We start from the raw sequence: 20,252 nt of genomic DNA, 5'->3' as shown, positions 1-20,252 counted from the left end.
GAAAATCAACTCTTAACTACTTTGTTGTATTAAATCTAATTACTTTCAGTTGGATTTAATTAGTTTTTGTCTAGCAGTGCTTCTCAACTGCCCCAGAGCAAGGGCTCTTGGCCCATGTGCTGTGACACCAAGTTGGGGACAGGATGGGACAAGGTGAGGGATGCTCCTGGAGTGGTGACATCCTGGTGGGATGCACAGGAGTGCTTTGGGTTGCAGGGCAGAGAGGCTTCACCTGGTCTCTCCTCTGTGGCCTTGGCAGCATATTCATGGAACTTTTCAGTTGTGCTCATGTGGAAGTCATGGCTGCCAGCCAAGAGCTCAGGCAGAAACAGCCCTGTTGTTAATGATTGACTGGTGAGATAATGAAATAGCCCAGCCCACTATTTGCTTGCTTTCCTTCTCCACTACTGCTGTACTGCTGCTGTGCACCAGAGTACCATAAATCCAGGACAGTGTCCAGCCTGTGACAGCCACCCTGCAGCTGTGATGCCCACAGAACCACCTCCTGCCCCAGAGACATCCCAGTGATGTGGTGACCAGGTGAGAGATGGGAATCGCCTCTGACACTTGGGAGTGCATTGTGAACTCTTCAGGCTGTGATCTGCAGAAGTTCTGCTTCACTGACTTTGAGATCTTTCCTGTGGGCACAGCTGGAATGTGGAACCAGAGCACTGGCTTCTGTTTTATAAAGAGAATATTGGAGGTAGAAAATTTGCACGGTCTGTACTCACTGTGAACATGCCTTCAGATTGCTCGAGCTAACAGGTAACCTGGTGTATGCAAGGTGTCTCTGCCCATGGCAGGGAGGGTGAAACTGGATGAGCTTTAAGGTCCCTTCTAACCCAAACCATTTTGTAGTTCTATGATTCTAACAAAACCAAACAACATCTCAGTGTGTATTTTAGATGCTTGTACCTGGTACATATTGTCTCCAGCAGTTGCTGTGCTCTCTATTTGTGTATTTGCTTTATGCAAGAAAAGAATGAAAAGAACATTCTGGTTACAGTTGCTTATATTGTGTTTGCTGTAAGTCTGGAGAACAGTGGTTCTGCTGATCCATGGTCTAAGTAACTGCTCCTTAGCCTGTGGATAAGTGCATGTGTTTGGGGAGGGATTCAGTGAGATCCCAGGTGCAGACCTTTGAGGGTCACAGTGTGTGGTGGATGAGCTCACTCATCTTTCCTGACAAGCAGATTTTCCTTCACCTCAGCAGTGTCCTTTGAGCAGCTGGGGGACACCACACATGTCTTTGGACCTCACAGGGTTTGATGCAGAGTTTGTGTGATACATAGGTTTGGGTGCTTGAGATGTGGCATTGCGGCACACGTGCCAGTGTGTGGGTGCCTGTGGCATTGTGGCACACATGCCAGTGTGTGGGTGCTTATGGCATCATGGCAGCCATTTAGAGGTGGTTTGGGAGGTCTCAGCAAAAGGGGAGGTGCAGAGTGTGCCTTGTCCCAGCTCAGCAGCATGGGGCAGGCAGAGCCAATGGTCCCACTGGGGAGGGGGGACTTAACATATTGCAAGAGCCTGTCTAGGGCCAGGCATGAGCTGGTGGATGGTGGTGTGAGAAGAAAGAATCGTGTTGGACAAACAGGTGTCCAGGTGCTCTGTTTTCTGTCAATCCTTTCTCCCCACCAAGGGCTGACTCAGCTTTCATGTGCCTTGCAGAGCATATGCTGCCAAAGTCCATGTGCTCCAATCTGAGGCACTCTTCTGTAAAAGACAGCCTGGAAACAGAGAAAGGGGCAGGATGTATCTTGGAAAATATTAAACCCACATTTTGAAATGTTTAACTTGGGGCTGGAAGCTGTCTTAGGCACACATAATTGCACCAGGCCACCTGAACTTCAGGGCTTGTCCTTGGGATCTCTGACTGTGAAATATGCCATTTTCATAGGGAAATATGTGAATGTAACTAATACTGTCCCTGCCCGGCTCCGTGGGGTCCCGCGTGCCCCCACAGAAGCACGGGTGGGCTCAGTATTATAGTCGGTAACAAAGAGTCGAGAAGGGCATTTGCATGCGTTCCGGCAGGAGCATTTATTGCTTCTACGCTGTCAAAGGTAGCAGAGGCAAATGCGAACATGATCACGAGGTTCACAGTTTTGTCCAGGGGCGGGGAAAAGGCAGGACTAGGGAACAGGGACTAATGGAGAATCTCTGAGGGAGTGACGAGGGGGTAGAGGCTAACAGCCAACCGGGGAATCCAAACTGGGACAGATTAACATAACAGAACAATGCCTCTTGGGAGAAGCCTTTTTGGTCACTCTAACATGAAGTGGTTCTTGGGGTACTAGAGACTTGTCTTACTGAAAACTCTCTCTTCCTTGTAATGTATGTTCACCGGCCACCACATGTAACCAAATAATTGAGGACAGAACTGAATTTGTAACAGAAAATTATCTTTAAAATGCTAAAATTAACAGTGTGTTGTAGTGTGTAAGGGACCAATCTCACCCCTGCTGTGGACATGCACAGTCTAGAGTGTCACTTGAGTCTAATAAAAACATAGGAGCTCTGCTCTATCCTTGAGTGTGCAGATTATGTGGGGTTTTTTAGAATAAATAAAATCTAGGTCTATGCTTAATAGGTCAGGTAAGGCATCTGGCAGGTAGACATTTTTACACAGAAAATAGCTACCTCGGTACAAATGTACTTAGTGATCCTCCAACACAGGCAATGTTTGCATTGATGGTTGGTTACAGGTTATAGAGGACTGATTCGGGAACTCAGAGGAGAAGTTTCTGTAGAATGGGTTAAATGTAGAAAGGCAGATCTGCAAAAACTCACACCTTTCTGTTTGAGTGGGGTCTAGTTGGTATGAAGTGCTACAGATAGGGAATCAGTTGGTCCCTTGTTTGTATGTATCCAGTAGATCCTCTCACTGAAACTGCCACTGCTCTCTGAACTACCCACCTGTCATCAGAAGTGAATACCTGTCCTGGCATCACCTGCTTTGGGAAAGTCTCCCACAAAAGCTCTGAGTGCTGCATTTTCCCAGAATTGAATTAATTTCCCCCAGCATTTTTCCTCTGACATCTCCTGCTAGTTTTGCAGTATGTCTGGAGGGAGGATGAAGGAGGGTGGATTTAGTTTAGATATTGGGAAGAAATTCTTCCCTGTGAAGGTCATGAGGCCCTGGCACAGGCTGCCCAGAGAAGATGTGGCTGCCCCATCTGTGGAAGTGTTCAAGGTCAGGTTGGATGTGGTTTGGAGCAACTTGGTCTAGTGGAAGGTGTCCCTGCCCATGGCAGGGTGTGAAACAAGGTGATCTTTAAGGACCCTTCCAACCCAAACCATTCTGTGATGCTCTTTGCAGACCAGGGGTTTGATTTCTGCCCCTAATTCTGAACAACCTCCACCCCACCACTAAACCTACTCTAAAGTAACTATTGGATATTTCCAGATTATTTTTAACTACTAATCCACATTTTCATTTTTTGTTGTGGAAACCAGTGATACATTTAGTGAGATTAAGCATAAATGCTTATGAATCCTGCCCAAATGAAAGCTATGGGAAAATACTGGAATGCAATATTTGCCAGAGGAACAGAGCAGTCTAATATATTATTTCTTGTGTTTATTTGGTGGTTTCTTCTTGTTCCAGCGAAATGTTCTGTAGTAATTGGATATTGCATTTCTGTCTGCCCCAGCCCAAAGGCAGGCACAATTATGTTTAACATCTGGATGAATTAGACTGAATACAGACATCCTCTGGAAAGGAATAGTTTCTGTCTCCTATGTTAAAATAAGAAAGAGCTAATGGCTTTTTTAAAATACCAAATTAATTGATAAGACTTCATAGTCCATGATTTGTATACGAGAAAATGGAAGTGCTAAGATGGTTTACTAATTTCATTTTAGATTGCTGCTATGAAAGAATGGAAAAGTTTCATGATTTTCTGAGGGTAATAAAGTATTAAAAAAAATTAATTTATAGTTAGGAGGAGTGCTGAGAAGGTGAGAGGCCTGGGCTATGCTCCTGCTGTGGGACTCAAATGATTTCATGATAAGGCAGAGTCCTACTGGTGTGCGGCAGTGTATGATTGAAATTTGTTAGATATAATCTGAGATACTGGGAGCTTCTTTTGTTAGATGAAGCGCCACTTCCACATCTGTGCTCACTTTCTCTTTGTTTCTCTCATATTTTCAGTCTCCTCCTCACCTGTGTTCAGTGCTTGGAAGTTTTCCACATACCACAAGGTAAATCCTGTGCTCTCCTGTTCTCTGGGGTAATCTGGGTGAGCCAGCTTGACCATGTCACCCTCTGCTCTGGGAAGATCTGGTAGGATTCTCTATCCCATATTTTACCTGTCGGTATTCCCTAGATGGAAATGACTTTGGGAGTGTAGTGAAGAGGATGTGCTTCTGTATCTTCATGAAGTTCATAGCACACAGTCTAAAGCTTGCAAAGTTCAGCAGAAAGCCTCTTAGTACATTTAGGGACCAGAGAATGAATTTTTTGATCCATCTGAAGCCATAATTTAAATTATACAAACACATATATTTATATATGTAAATAATATATATAATCCCACTTCATTAAGGCGAACTGGACACTGCTCCTTCCCCAGCCAGTGCCTCTGGATCCATCCTTGTTTAAAACTGGAGCTGCAGCAGGAATGTTTGTTCTCATGATATGTTTGTCTGTGGAAAGCATAACTACAACATGTAGAAATTGGAATCTGCAGTGTTGTTCTGTCAAGGACAATTACAGAGCCATTCATAAAGCTTCTGAGAATAATTTTATATTAGAGTAAAGCATATGTAGGTGCCAGAAAACCACAATTCTTCAAAGATAAGATGACTTCATGACATTTCCCAACCAGCCAACACTCACTAATAAGTTTGAGTGAGCATCAGCTCTCCCAGAGCTCTGATAAAGCTGGAAAAGGCAAATTCTGATCCTGGCAGTGCTGGGCATACATTGGGTTTGGGATGTGTGGCAGCTGGTGAAGCTGCCTGTTATAAGCACTTGGTTTTTTCTAATTATAGGCAATTAATAATGAACATGTTTTTAAAACTGTGCTTGCAGTTTTAAAATTTGCTAACCAACTACCAACTCATAGGATTCTGGACTAAAACCATGTCAGTGGAAGGAGATGTGGAACTGGATTACTCCTATTTAAAGGCCAGTTTCTTCTCTTGTGAGCTTGACTTGCTGCCTAAGCTGTAGGAAGCTCAGTGCAGCTAGGAGTAGGTCAGAGGGACTATAAGAATTTTATTTTTCTCTGATGTTTTTTGGACAGCCTTACTGGGAAACAAGGTAGAAACAAGAAAAACGTCAACAAGGTAGAAATGAGAAAACATCTTTATTATATATATTAATTAAATTCTATTCTATTAATTAGTTAATTTAATATATATTAATTCTAAAGGCATATGCTTAAAAATCAATAGTGTAACTAGATTTTTTCTTTTTGATTTTTAGTACTTTAGAGTCTGTAATTTTTTAATGCTCTTCTGGTGTTTTTGTAGCCTGCAAAAGCAGTATGGGGGTAAATATATGGCATCAAATTAACTTGGTTAGATTTAAAAAAGAAATAAGGAAAATTATGATGACATTAAAAGGGATAAAATGGAAATGGTTGTGACGAAATGCATACATTTGGGATGAAACTGTGATTTCTGGCAAAAGCATTTTTTGAGAAGCACTTACAGAGGTAGAAGAAACAAAAAATGTTCAATGTTAATAGAATAGAGACTAATGCTGATGGAAACCAAGAGAAATTTTTGAAGCTGAATAAGGAAAGTCAGGGAATTCAAGGATAATGGAGAGGTATGTGGTGGGTAACTGCTCTAATTAAAAGGTCAAACTCTGCTGGGTGCTCAGGAAAGGTCTCTCCCAGGGCTGTGAAGAATTGCCAAACCTGATCTTCCTCATTAAATCCTTGGCCAGAGATTGGGCCACAGCTCTCATCTTCAAAAGCAGTTTACTTGGGCCACAGCTTTTTATCACCCAGTAGACATGTTAGGCAAATGCCAAATGTTCCTGTCCAGCACTGAGATGTCATCCCTATGGAAAGTGATGCCAGGAAGGTGTAAGATGGACCCATTCTGGCACTGTGGCTCCAGCAAAGCTCCTGTGCTGGTCACTAGGGATCTCATCCTTCTCTAGAGAGCCTGGCATACCAGGGTGAGGAAGTTTAGGAAGGTTTGTCTATGCCCCTACAGAAAAAAGGGGATACTGAGATGCATTATTGTTACTATGACTTTCATCCTCCTAAATCTCTCACAACACTTTGATAGCTCCAGAAAGCCTCAAGTGTGTATCCATGGGTTTTACTGGAAATGTTTACATTCCTCAAACTATGGCAAAATTTATTTTGTGCACACAAGGCATAAACCTCCTCTAAATCCCACTTAGGCTCTGTTTTGGGACGGTGTGACACTTTGACTTTGCTGGCTCCCAGTAGAAGGGTAAGCCTTTCACTGAGCCTGGAAGCCAAATGTGAGACTTTGTCCTTGGGTGTTGATGCACAACATCCTTGGTGAACATTACCTACCTCACGACAGTTCTGGAAATTGCACTAAATGAGAAAAATGGGGGTTAGAGTCTTCAGAAATCTTAGCAAAAAAAATACAGATTAGCAGAAAGTGTGTTTTTTCAGTCAACCAAAGGTACTATCATCTGCTATGTTTGCCTTCCTGCTTGAAACCTAAAGTTGAAAGTCCAAGGGGATAAAATTGTTGATTATAGGCTAGAAACAAATAATAAGAGAGAAATAGGCAGAGAAAGAGAGAAATAGTGACTTTCAGAGATGCTGAGCATAAAGGCAATGCCAGCCACACTTTCCTGAATGTGGTATCCTTCCACTTCTCTCACCCTTTCAACAGTCATGTCAAAGTGATGGAATGTGAAGACATTTGTCTGAAATTTCTGGATATTTCAAAGTCTAGTCAAAGGACCAACTCTTATTTCCAGACATCTCATATCTCAGAGACAGAGTCACTAAGGATGCATCCATGTTGTGCAGGGGCATGGGTTTCTGTCCCAGAAGACCTGGATGGAGAACAGGGAACCTGGGTTAGATCATCAACCGATGACCTACTGAAGGTTCCTAGGAGAAACTGTACCTGCCAGAGACTGCACCTGACTTCCCCAGCATTCTGGCCTCTCTAGGCTGCCCTGGGACAGCCAGGAGGATCACCGGCTAAAGCAAGAGTCTCTCAGGTGATCTTTTGTAGCAATGAGATCTCCTGGTCTGGGGAGCAGATGGGTCAGGTGCTGCAGACTGTGCAACTGATTGGAATCTGAAGAATTTCAGCTAATATTTACATCAAGTGTTTACCCTTTGATAAGGAACAGGTCATTCACAAATGTGGACATGACATAATATTGGTAGGTTGGTCAAGGTGTTTGCTTCGCGTTGTGCACACTTGATCTCTTCTGGAGAACACTTGTATACTGTAGTTTGATCCACATTAACAGCTGTGGATTTCCCCTTTATTTTCATGGAGCCATTTGTATAAAAAGGGCAGATCCACAAAAAGAGAGCTAGGAAAGTTTGAACTGTGCTTGTGTTTATTAAGGAAAATGCTCATTCTTGCTTCTGTGATGGGAAGATTGTGTTGGTCACTTCAAGGGAACTCCACAAGTACAAAATTAGTACTGACTGTGTTATGTGCCAGGGGCTGTTTTTCCTGGGTTGTTGAGGGCAAATGAGAGACTTGATAGAGAGAATACCTGTGTTTCTGATGGGTGATGATTTGTTTGGGCAAGCATTGTATATAAGTGCAGGTGAGTTACGGATCAATTATGGCACCTATCAAACTCTAAAGGAGGTCAAACAAGACCAAACTGTAATTATAATAAATCTTGCCCTTATAAGACAGGTAAGTTGTTCACTGAATGTGGTCTGGAGTCACTAAATTTTCTTTGTACAGAGTTAATTTGCCAGACATGAGACTTTGACCTACTGAGCTGGTTGCAAAGAATTCAAGATTATGCAATGCAAATCACCCTTCCCTAGAACAGGACAGGTTGGTGTGGATGGAAGTCAAGTTCACCTCTGTTTTTAACAACAAAAAACAACAAGCAAACAACTTTGGAACTTAATAGGTTGATAGTGGCTTATTTCTTCCTTAGGCGTAGAGTGAATATACTTCCCTGCATCCCTACACTGTTAATACACTTCCCTTCATCTTTCAGTGGTTTTGATTGTGATATACTTTAATTTAACATTATTCTTCTTGTTTTCAGTGGTTTACAATGCAAATATTGCAAGCCAGTCTGGAATGTGCCCATTGTATTCCAGCCTAGCCAGAATATTTCTGAGACCCAGAGACAGTGCAGTCCATGAGGGAGCTCTACCACCTCCCTGCTGAGAACAATAATGACATTGTTCATGTTAGTTGAGTTTTAAGGACATTAATGATTTTCTCTTACATGGGAAAGAGAGGGCAGTTTCCACATAGTTCTTTTGAAGCGGATATTTCCTAAACCCTGGCAGCAGAATCCTTTACCTCAGTGTGTTCAAAGAACTAAGACATGTTTTCCAGGTGTGTTTCAGTATCAGTCAGAGGTTCTTACCTCAGTCTTCCAAGATACTGAAATTATATTTCCTATTATTTCTGGTATCATCATAAAAACTTGAGTCAAAAATTCTTCACTGTATTGCTAACTTCACCGTAAATCCCAATGAGGAGCTTGAAACAATGGGGGAAAAGAGATCTTGGGAATGACTGGTATAGGAAACCAGGAAAGTACTTCCATTGATAGACATGAACCAAATCACAACTGTTACTTGGATTCTACACATTGCCATGGAAAGTTAGAGCCAAATTCTCATTGTAAATCAGGGTGACTCCATTAACTTCCATGGAACTGTGCCAGCACATCCCAGACAAAGACTTGGCTCAGACTATTTATAGCACCGTCAGTAAGAGCTGCTTGGAGAGGTTCCAATGGCAGAAAAATTTGATTAAAACAAGGGAGATAAGAATGACAGGGAATCTGTCTTCTGTGTCTCTTGTGGAATGTGGCTCCTGTGGGGTTTGATCCTGTGCACCCACAGCACCTCCAGGTACCACTGAGCTCTCCCAGCTCAGTGAGACCCAGCAGTCACTGCCATGGGCCAGACTTCAGGGCATTCTGTTTGCCTAGGAAATGTAACGGCAGTGTGATACACTGTGGTACCCTCTCAGTCTGCAGTTAGTGTCACTGCAATCATTCAGCTGCTTTTTTTTCTCAGTGGTTTCAGAAAATCCAGGGTTTTCCTTTCACCAAGTATCTAAGGTTTTCATTTCTTTAAATTCCTCAATACACCATGGTGAAAAGGATGGAGAATGGCATCACCAGCTGCTGAGTCTTCCTATTTCCTTTGTGACCCTGTTATTCATACATTTCACAGCTAGATTTTAAATCATCTGTAAAGAGGGAGAGAACTCCAGACATCCTTGAGTTGGTTTCTTACTGAAATGTTGAAAAACCAAACAAACACAGAAAGACCCCCAAAAAGCCAGCAGGCAAATTCCCACTTTGTGGTGTTAGGCTGTTTTCATTTCCCAGAAACTAGTTAATTTATTTAGTGTGCCCCAGCAGTCCAAGTTTCATTTATAGATTAACTTGTATATTTTGGCTCCCATCCATCTCTTCCTTTGGCTCAAAATTAATGATACCAGGACTGTCTTTGAAACAATGCAGGAATGTGATGATTCTTTCTTTTTTCTTTTTTTTTTTTTTTTAAAATTAAAGAGAAACATCACCCTGAAACCTCTCTTTCTGCCAGCTTTATGAGGCCCCACCACAGAAATATGATATTGGGAATGGCAGATTAGTGTCTGGTGAGTTCAACCTTTATGAATAAATCAGACATGTAATATTCTGGAGGGATCTGGACACAGTTTGTGTCTCCTCAGAAGGCCTGTTACTGGAGCAGCTTGTTGATGAAGCTTTTCAAGACTGTTTGTTTACTTTCTTTTAATAACTAATCAGTTTCCAGAGCTGGTTTAAATGAGAACTACTAAACAAGGTCGCTGGCTAGCATCACTCTGGTGCCAGGTTCAGTCTTTTATTTGGGGCTCCTAGTGCCTGGGAGCATGTCAGGGCATTTGAAGCTGGCAGAGGTGGCTGAGAGTGTCACACTGTTGGTGTGAGAATCTTCTGCTTGTTTTCTCTTGGCCCATTGGGTTGCTGCTTGTGGAGATCCATTTATTAAACTAAACCTATGGGCATCACGTACAGCAATCAGAGGAACAGTCAAGTGCTGCTGATAAACATGGGCTGTTTTCCAGACTCTGCAAAAACTGTGTATTTGTCTTACATGAACTCTATGCTGGTGCTTTTTCCTAGTCCATTTGGGGGTTTGCAGGAGAGTTCTGAGCTGTAGTCATAAATATTTAGCCATCTTTTAAAATCTCTGATTTGGGACTGACAGCAGAATGTCTCATCGAGATGGTCTGTCAGTCTGAAGCCACTCTTTATAGGACTCTGGGAAAGGTTTTCCAAGATGTGCCATGAGAATCCTCCCACTTTTTAACATATTTCTCTTTCATTTTAGGATCATCTAGATATTACTGCAATGTGACTGTAGAGAAAAATGTTCATTTCTAACAACTTGGTTGTGGACTTTTAAACAGACTTGGATTTCTGGAAATACTACAACATGAGTTCAGCTGGGAATGAGATAGAAAGATGGATACACAGGCAGGGTGGCAGAACTGGGAAGCTGGCAGAGCCTGTGACCTCTTCTGAAAATGATCGTATTTTGTCAGTGAAGTCAATCAGCAGCATGGACCATCTCTTGCACCTCCCTGGAAGGGCAGATTCTGCTTACAGCTCTTTCTCAGGAGGATCAAATGTTCCAGAGTACCCCATACCATCATGCCATGGTGAATACTGCTGTGTACCTCCAGAGCAGGTCTCGTACATGGACTCAGAATATGTAACAGGAATTTATAATTTCGGTGCTGCACACTTTGACCTCAGATCCCCCCAGCCATACAAGGCACCAGACCTGAGCACCCACAACAACTCTCATAGCACTAGTCTCACAGATCACTGTGGAATCACTCCTACCCAAAGGACTTCAAATCAGGAACCTCCAGCCCTGGCAGCACCTCCACCATTCCCTCTCACGCGACTTGACAGCTATAACATCACTAATAGACACTTGGAAAAGTCAAGAGGGAGACAAGGCTCTGTAGGGCATACTGAGTGTAGTGTGCAGCCAGCTCCTGGTGCACAGGACAGCCAGCTGGCAGATAGGGATGTACTGTGGAGTCAATGCTGGGATGCAGTCACCGAGCAAGATCTAGGGCCTAATAGGGAAAAGACTCTGGAAAACAAGGGCCTTTCTTCTGATTTTACAAATGAGGTATCAAAAGTTCAGGGGTTAAAGATGGAGGAAAATGGAGAATGGAGCCCATCACAACAGCCTACAAAGAGAAGTAATCCACACATTTTCAGCAGACCTTCTTCATTCATTTTTCAAGAATATTTAAGGACAGACTCTGTGGCGAATGTCCCCGAAATACTTTCTGCTTATAATTCAGTTCATGCTAATAAAATTCCCAAAGAGATGCGCTCCGAATCCTATCACCGAGCACATTCCAACCCTAAAGGTGTTAATGATGGACAGGAAGTCAAACAGTGTCCCTGGGGTGTGTCTAAGCCAAGTGCCAGAGAAGCAGCTCTGCCAAGCACTGTACCAGGGCCCAGCCAGAGGAAAAAGTCCTTGCCCTGTACTCAGGGCCTGCTGCATGCCAGGTGGCATTTAGGCATGGGTCAAGATGTGTTTGGGGACAGCTCGGAATTAAAATATATGGAGAATGCTCTTCTAAATGAAAATGCTCCCAGGAAGCTGAACAGTTGTACAGACAAAAGTCAGTGCTATGATTCTGAAGGAAAAAGTGTGAGCGGTATTAGTGAACCAGCCCCAAACCAGCAAAACAAAGTGCAGAGATCACCATTGTCCTGCAGCTGCAATGCTATGGAAGTGGAACACCCTCAGTGTGAGGAATCGGATCGGGGAAGAAAGCAATGCTGTGATGGCACAAGCCAAATGGCTTTTTTCAGACCAAAGGAAGATTCCACATCTCAGTCATTATGTGAAGTCCAGAAAGCAAACCAGGGTAATAACAGCAGTCCCGACCTCAGCACCCATCTGGAACAAGAAGAACCTCCTGTTCAGCAACACCAGCCTGTATTTCAAACACAGCTCTCAAGACAGCTTCAGGAGGACCATGCTGGTGAACAAATAACCAGGCTGGCAACTCCCATGCTTTACTATCTTTCTGCATGGAAAACCACCAATGTCCTGCACCCCAACAAGCTCACCTACAGTCAAGAGGACTCAAGGAGCTCACCAAAGGAAATTCCTTCAAGCAGCAATGCTGCCTTAGCACAGTGTCTAGAGATACAAAGAGAAGGCCATCAGCTTCAGAGGAGCAGCCACCACCATCTGTGCAGTGCTGATGATCTCCTGCTTCAGACAAAAGATCTTATTCTTAGGAGTCCTGCCTCAGTCATGGAAGAGAGTTTCCGGAATGACTATATAGAGAAAATTAAAGTGGCTCAGAAAAAGGTTCTCAAAGAAACTTCCTTTAAAAGAAAAGACTTACAGATGAGTTTGCCTGTCAGACTGAGACAGAAATCCTCTGAAAGGCCATCAATTGAACACCTTTGGTCCTTCTCATTATCCAGTGCAAGCGAGGATGCCAAACCTGTTCCTTGCTCCCCTTCTCATCTTGAATCCTTGGAAAGTTTCAACAGAGATGAAGAAATAAGGAGGCCACAAAAAGGTCAAGCAGGAGGAAGGAAAAGGGTAACCCAAGAGCAAAAGAAACTGTGCTACTCTGAGCCTGAGAAGCTCAATCACCTAATGGATAAGGAAGTATCATGGAGTCAAGTTAGGGATGACATCAATGAGCAAGATGCAGTGTCATCCAGGAGAAGGAATCTGGAGAGCAGAGGAAGGGCATTTTCCAGCTCCAGGACAGAGCTGAAACAAATCCAGCACAATGCACTGATCGAATACATGGAACGAAAGATCGGTCAAAGACCAGGTGGCTCACAGCACCTCCCACTGCATAAGCCACCCCTGCAGAAGAGGCTGTTGAATCCCAAAGGGCCTCCTGTCCATATTTCCAACCCAAATGGGAGCAGGAAGATGCAAAATGATAAGGTTTTTTGCCAAATTCTCTCTGAACAAAAATCACCAGATGTTTTTCCTCCTTTGCCTTTTGCTGCCCCACTGAACATGACCAACAGGTGCAATCCCAATGAAGGGGATGGGAAGTGTACTAGCAAGTGTCCATCAGCTAAAAGTCTCCCACAGGCAGGTGATTCTGCATCTGGGAGAGCTCCTGAGAGATCAAAATCCACTCCTTCTTCCACAGAGGTAAGAAACCAGTACCTAAAGGGGGCCTAAAGAAGTCAGAGGGACTCTGGCACTTAGAAGATGCATTTGCAGGGAACATGTGCTGTATGCAGGATGAGGCTGTTTGTGCTCCAGCAGTCATTATTGTTCATGACAGCAACTTCATTAGAGCCCTATCCCAGAAAAGGTGATTATAGGGAGAATTTTATAAATGACCAACCTTTTTTGGCTCCTGAATTTGAAAGACAGTAGCTGTCAATATTGTTGAGGAGAATAAAGAAGATAAAGGGTTAGAAAATAAATAATTTAACATACCACTAAAATTACCCTACTGAAGAGACTGACAAACTTCCACCAGTGCTGAATTTCTGAATTGTTATGATGGTAGAGGTATATTTTGTTGAAAGCTGTTCTTTTGGTTTTCTAGGAGAAAAAAAAAAAAAGGATGCTACCTAGGAAAAGCATAATAGCAATTTAAATAATAAAAAAAGAGATAGAGGAAAACATCCCCAAAGATTAAAAACACCCAACGAACAAAACCAAAACCTTTCCCCCTAGAAACAACAACAACCAAACAAAAACCACCCAACAAAACAAACCACAAACAAAAAAGCACAAACCTCGGTGAACCTACTTGGAGATCCATCAGCAGCTTCCCTTTCTGGGGATAACAAACATGGGAGTAAAATTAGGCAGCTGCCTCGCCTGAAATGCTGGTTGCCCCAGTGTGCTGTTTTCCCTTCCAGGAAATGTGCAGATGTGCCAGAGGTGCAGCAGCATCGTTCCGACGCTGTGTGAGCTGCCCCGGCACCTCCAGGTAAGGCTGTGGAGTTGTGCCTGGGTACAGCCGATGTCCCAAGTGTGGGACCTCCAGCGCTGCTCCCCTCTTCTCCCTCGGGATCCTTTGTTGTCCATATGGGAATATTCACCCGCTACTCTCTGAGTCAGTCTTTAAAATAATTTCTATGCTGTGAAGTGGGAAGTGCCGAGTGCCCCTGAGCAGCTGTCCCTGCACAGCAGGGCTCCATCATATCTCTGGGGTCACAGCTCCCTCATCCGAGCTCTGGAGAAAACCGCATTTCCAACAGCTCGGATATGCCCAGTCCTGGAGAATATGTGTGATCAGGACTGGTGTAAAAGGGGATTTTGGTGTGTTTTTTAAAGGAAAAAAATACTGTGCCGTTTACACATCACTAACTAGGAAGTTTGTGTTTTAACTCTCCATATTTGCTTTGCTAGTTTGAGGAGCATCAAGGGAGATAAACATCTGAACTCTGTCTCAGCAAGGCAGTGATGCTGACTCTTTTGTAGTAAAAGAATGTCCACTCTTTCAAAAATATCCCAGTGGTTTCTGGAGACTTGAATGGCTTATGAAAAAAAATTAAAATTTTTCTTAAATTTCCTAGTTTAGCAGGTTAGCATAAAAGTAACTGAAAGCTCCAGACAGAACCATAACATCAGAAACATTTGATCATTGCTCTTAAACAGTCTGCAAAAATATCTGTTGTAGAGGAAGTGTCTCAAATAAAAGGAATTGTCTTCTTGCTTACAGTTTCTGTGATCCTGAGAAAGAGGGATCCAAGAATCATGAACGTAATGACATAACTGGACATGTGTGTGGTCAGGAGAAAAAGGAGCAGATTCCTGAAATCTCTATTCCTGTCCCAAGAAGTGGAAGCAAGGAGGGCGCTCAAGTGGAGGAGGAATGCAGAACTCAGTCTCTGAGTGGGAATGCTGCACTCAAGCGTCCAGAACAGCAGCAGCAGCCTGCAGCTTCTCCAGTGCAGGAAATGCATCTCTGCACAGCATTGGCTCAGCCTTACCAAGGCGACAAAAATCCAGCCAAAGGTTTACTTGCCCAGGAAGCATCTGTGCACATCAACAATGATGTTCCCCTGGACAGAAAGACACACCTGTCTGAAAGGAGGCTGGAGTCTCCTCAGGACCAGCGATACCAAGAGCTTGCCATGGAGATCATTGCCAAAGACAGTTCTCTGGTGGACATTCTCATACCTCATCCTCTTAGAAAAACTTCTTTGGACCTGATGGAGGGTTTGTTTTCTGTTAACACTTCCATGCTGGATAAATCACACAGGAAAAGAGGAAAAGTACAGCATGTGCAGGAGAATGAGTAAGTAGACAAAACCAATTATCTAGCACTTTGGTCTATTTTAATGTATGGATATCGTGTACATACTAGTAGTAAGATGAACACATTGTTTTATTTTTGTTTCATTAGAAAAATATTTAGCTCTCTGATTTACATACCAAGAAGTATCTGAGGTTAAGGGTATATGATGGAAGAAAAGTGGTTCAGTGATCCCTTATTAAAGGCATTGTGACAGGCTGCAAATCTTTTGCTCTATATCTTCTAAAAACTTAGAGGATCTCCTGTGGTGAGAAGAGAGGAGAGTGATCCTGAAGTCAAGATAGATAAAACCATGAATTCAATGTTTGTGAAGAAAACTTTAAGTGTTTGCTGCAGGTGTTTATTTTCTGTTCCAATAGCAGGAAAAGTCATGGAGATGGATCAGAAAAATGTCCTAAACCTGAACATGAAGCCAAGCAAAGGAGCAATGATCCTGCCTCTAAGGGAAACCAAGTCCTGAAGAGGAACAGAGACAGCACAAACAAGCTAGATGACATCACATCTAAGAGGGTATGTAGATGACTATCACAGGAACCACTGTTTCTCCATCATGACAAAGAAATACTTATTAATCTCATTATTACTATGGATATTTTTATCCCAATAACATTTCACAGGAAACTTTGAATCAATTTTTTGCCAGTAGGTGAAGTCCTGGCAAATTGGCATATTGATCATAAATAGTAATGTTTAAATCCTGCCTGATTTGACTTGGATCTCTCATCATGAAAGGTTTCCGTTCCATGACACTTGTACAGCCAGCTCCTGTGCAGCAGCAGCAAACTCCCAATTTAACACTCAAATCTAATCTCAAAATCTGTAAAATAAATTAGAACTGGCAGCCTAAATAAGAAATATTCTTTAGTCTGGGAACTGGCAGCAGCTTCTGCACATTCCAGTGTCCAATTAACTCCATATATGCAGAGAATAGGGGACATAGCTGGACAGTGATAGAAGTATGGAGCTTGGAAGGGCGACTATGTAGCTTTGCAGAGTTAGGTGGGCTTTTTCCTCTGGCCATGCTCCATCTCAGCTAATGACAATCTGCCTTCCTGAAGCTCTTCCTGCTGTGCACATTACCTGCTGTCTTACTGCTCCTCCTGTTCATGCTGGTATTGTCCAGCTTTCAAAGAAGGTGATGGTGTGCTCCCACTCCAGTCATGAGGCCTTTTTCCATACAATTTCCCCATGAAACAGCCTCTTCTGATTACTTTTCTACCCAGGCACCATGGCCTGCTTGAATTGCCCATGGAACTGACTTTTCTGTGCATATGCTAAGTGAAATTCTAATCAGTTCTTCCAAAGCTTGGTACAGACCTGGGACTTCATGCTCATGTCTTAGAACAACAACTCTTTGTAATCTTGTTGTAATCTTTATTGCAGTTCCCTTCTGACTGATTGGAAGTTCTCTGAGCCAGGGAATATGTTACCAGCTAAGGTGATTACAAGTAATTTGCTTTTCAGAGTTTGGGAATTAAGTACAGCTTAGAAAATACTGCTTTTTTTTCTCCCCTCTTTTCTTTCCTGTAGCTTAAAATTACATTAAAAGTCAAAAATTTGGCAATGTGAAGAAAATCCATTCTCTAGAACTGAGATGGATTCTCTTTGGCAGTAACAGCTTTCTGTGATTTTTTTCTTTTCCCTTTACAGTTGGAACTCATGGCCGGTCTCCAGTCCAGGCTGCAGGTGCTGTGGGAAGAACGGGAGCTGGTTCTCTCAGAAGCCAGGGAATGTGCCAAGCGGGGTGAGGAGCTGGAGGCCATGGTGCGGGATCTCTGCAAGCCAAATGAGTTTGAGCGCTATATGATGTTTATTGGGGACCTGGAGAAAGTGGTGAGCCTCTTGCTCTGCTTGTCCAGCCGCCTTGCCCGAGTCCAGAATGCCATGAACAGGATGGATGGCAGCACAGATGCTGAGGAGAAGGTGAGTGACAACAAAGGTGCTGAATTTGTTTGGTTCATTTCTTTCCAGGTGCAGCTATGCTCAGCTCATTTGTCTGACAGCTTGTTTAGCTCATTAGTTGTACATTATCCCAACCAGCCATTGCCCAGGCAGTGTTTATGTCCCAGGATGGGCCGTGTCCCCATGGCTGAAGCAGAGCAGGTTTCTGGTGAGGACCAAGGTTCAGTGCTGGAGCACAGGAGTGCAGAGTGAGCTCTGCAACTGGGTGCTGGGGGGTAACAGCAAAACCTTGAGAGGCTCCAAGGCAGAGGGGTGGCCTTTGGACCCTTGGGCTTCTCCTTGTGGAGTAGCTCCAAATCTGTGTTTCACAGGGCTTTTTGCAGATTTATTTCTCCACTGGTAACTTCATTGTACTAATTACTGCCTCTGAAATAATATTTCACTAAATGGGTTTGTCCTAGCGAGCAGGAAGATGTGGTCATAACTTGAGATAAAACACACTGTAGTTTAACTCAACTAGCCAGCTCATTTTTAAAATGAGGAATTGTCTCATGTCACCAGGAAATTATTTAAACTCTTGGGAAGTCTCATTTTTGCTGAAGAATAAAAGCCAAATTTATCTCAGAAATTATGCTTCCTTGCTGTCCTTATTGCTCTTAGATGTGTTTTTATCAATACAATACCTGCTGCTATCTCTCATTTGGAAATTGGAAAAGCACAGAGTTAGAAAACTGGGATTTTCTGGAGCTGTGCTGCTGCTGACCTTTATCTCTGGAGGTTCATCATAGTTCACACACAGAATAGCACTAAAAAGGTCCTTCCATGCAGTGTGACATGGAGAGCCAGGATTCACCTCTTCCAAAATGTCAGTTGTGTTAATGTGAATAATTTTAAACAGTATTTCATGCTTACTTTCACTATATGGTAGGCAGGGAGGGTGTTGTTTATCTAGTATTACATTTATACTCTTCATAGGAAACACATTTAAATAACATTCAAATATTTTAATAGCATGCCTAATAAACACTTAGTTAAGTGCTAACATTTTTAGCAACCATCTCCCACTAACTGCATTTGCCCTCATGTCAGCAAAACCAGCAGTCTCAATCTTTGACTCCATTTTTAGGGTTTCAGTAGTGACCATTGCTCTGTGCTATATTTATGGGAAACAGGACATTTTCCAGCAGTGTAATCACATGAAAAATATAGCTGAATGAGAATTAGCTAAAGTTAAAAGATACTAAAATCCTGTAGAACAAGCAAGGCTCAACTCTTTAAAAGAAGCCTTTGATGAACAGTTACTGTCTACATCACAGTTATTTTATCACACTGACCTTTTAATAGAAGCCACTGTATCTTTTTAATATGTCAGTGACACTCTGGCCACATGCAACACACAAAACAAAGATATGTGCCTTAAAGAGCTTTTAAAAAAATGAAGATTGTTACAGGATACTTTAAAATGACCAGAATGTTAAGTATAGTGATTTTTTTCACGAGGGCAGCATGGGAGAAGTGAACCTTTATGGCATTTACTGTGTCTTTACACGCCACAAGAATGAGTAATTCAATCGATAAAAAACTCAGGTGGAACACAAAGCCCACAAGAGGAAGTAATTCAATTAAATTGACTGTGGCTTCTAAATGAAGAAATAGAATCTGCCAGGAGTGATGGGTTCTCATGGTGTGCTGCTTTGTTTTTTGATTCCATTAGCGATCGCTGAATGAACGGCACAAGCTCTTGGCTCAACAGCAGGAAGATGCAAAGGATCTGAAGGAGAATCTGGACCGGAGGGAACGTGTGGTCTCTGGAATCCTTGCCAAATACCTGACAGAGCAGCAGCTCCAGGACTATCAATACTTTGTTCAAGTCAAGACCTCCTTGCTGATTGAACAGAAGAACCTTGAAGAGCAGATTAAATTTTTCAAAGAACAGTTAGAAAATCTCGAGCAAAGCATCCCTGTCTAACATCCACCACCAGGCCAGACATTTTTACATGTTATTTGTCATGTTTCCCTGGAAATCCCCAGGCACTCTCATAACAGGGCTCAGTTTGGTTGATTCTTCCAATCCTATTTGTGCCACAACACTGACAAGTGCTTAGATGCTCTGGGATGCTCTAGGCACACTCTGGACATGCTTCCATTTGGGCAGGCCAACTGACAGCATCTCACTGTGTGTAGCTAACGGCCTTGTGGATGTGACTGATAGGATTCATTGCTCCTATTAACTTGGCGTGTATTTCCCCTTCTTCTTGTCCATCCATCTGTTTCCAGATCAACATAATCTCAATAAAAGAACCGTACAAATATTTGCCTCTTGTGGGTGGGTTGAGTGTTTGAAATGAAAAATTATGTGGGTCCTCAGATTTGAATTGGTGATTGCACAAAGCTATAAGAAATGTTATGGACCATTTCAGTGAAACTCCTGCGCTTGTTTCTACCGTTTATATGTGTGACACAGTAAAAATACACTGTAATGGAAGAAAATAATTATTTCCTTTCTTGGCAGTTGCCATCCATGAGTCTTTCCTGGCTCCGTGTAATCCTGGTAGGCTGTTCAGAGAAGGTCAGAAACAGGGTGGGCTTCACTGACATCAAAGAGCCAATCAGTTTAAATGAACAGGTTTGGGAATCATAAACTCTGAGCTTATCCTGCACAGTCATTTGCAAAGTCTTTGCTGTGCTTTTGAAGCATTTATTTTTCAAGTAGCACCTTCAGTGGGTTGTTTTTTGGTAGTTTTCGATTGTCAGCATGCATAAAAACCTGAACTTAAGGGAAAAGCTCAGCTGCAGACTGGGCCAGGTGGAACCACTGGAAGAGATTATTCGGTTTCAATGGACTTTATCTAAAACCCTTGGCAAAAATCTTTTAA

At 42.8% G+C, this 20,252-nt stretch overlaps 1 protein-coding gene across 11 annotated transcripts; it reads left to right on the top strand.

Moving 5' to 3' along the window:
* The first annotated feature begins 410 nt into the window (after positions 1–410).
* Positions 411–19,688, top strand: SHROOM1 (shroom family member 1). 11 transcript variants are annotated; one of them, XM_048320265.1, is made up of 10 exons: positions 411–540; positions 4,157–4,206; positions 9,701–9,789; positions 10,506–13,346; positions 14,072–14,142; positions 14,878–15,456; positions 15,834–15,984; positions 17,125–17,397; positions 19,091–19,357; positions 19,396–19,688. In XM_048320265.1, exons 4-9 carry the CDS (start codon positions 10,611–10,613, stop codon positions 19,343–19,345), a joined length of 4,065 nt encoding a protein of 1,354 aa, XP_048176222.1. In that variant the 5' UTR covers positions 411–540; positions 4,157–4,206; positions 9,701–9,789; positions 10,506–10,610; the 3' UTR covers positions 19,346–19,357; positions 19,396–19,688. The 11 variants fall into 11 exon arrangements, with proteins under 11 accessions (XP_048176222.1, XP_048176228.1, XP_048176221.1 ...); XM_048320271.1 differs by having other exon boundaries at positions 15,837–15,984; positions 19,091–19,688; XM_048320264.1 differs by having other exon boundaries at positions 19,091–19,688.
* Positions 19,689–20,252: the final 564 nt, after the last annotated feature.

This window comes from Corvus hawaiiensis, chromosome 15, assembly GCF_020740725.1.
Source record: "Corvus hawaiiensis isolate bCorHaw1 chromosome 15, bCorHaw1.pri.cur, whole genome shotgun sequence".
Lineage (NCBI taxonomy): Eukaryota > Metazoa > Chordata > Aves > Passeriformes > Corvidae > Corvus > Corvus hawaiiensis.
The sequence above is the reverse complement of the archived record's forward strand: the minus strand, read 5'-3'. Positions and strand labels throughout refer to the sequence as shown.

Excerpts from the sequence above, each read along its gene's own strand:
- SHROOM1 (XM_048320267.1), top strand. The coding sequence starts at position 10,611 with ATGAGTTCAGCTGGGAATGAGATAGAAAGATGGATACACAGGCAGGGT. Across the intron at positions 13,347-14,071 it reads CCACTCCTTCTTCCACAGAG|GAAATGTGCAGATGTGCCAG; the intron begins GTAAGAAACCAG and ends TTTCCCTTCCAG. Across the intron at positions 15,457-15,833 it reads CAGCATGTGCAGGAGAATGA|CAGGAAAAGTCATGGAGATG; the intron begins GTAAGTAGACAA and ends CTGTTCCAATAG.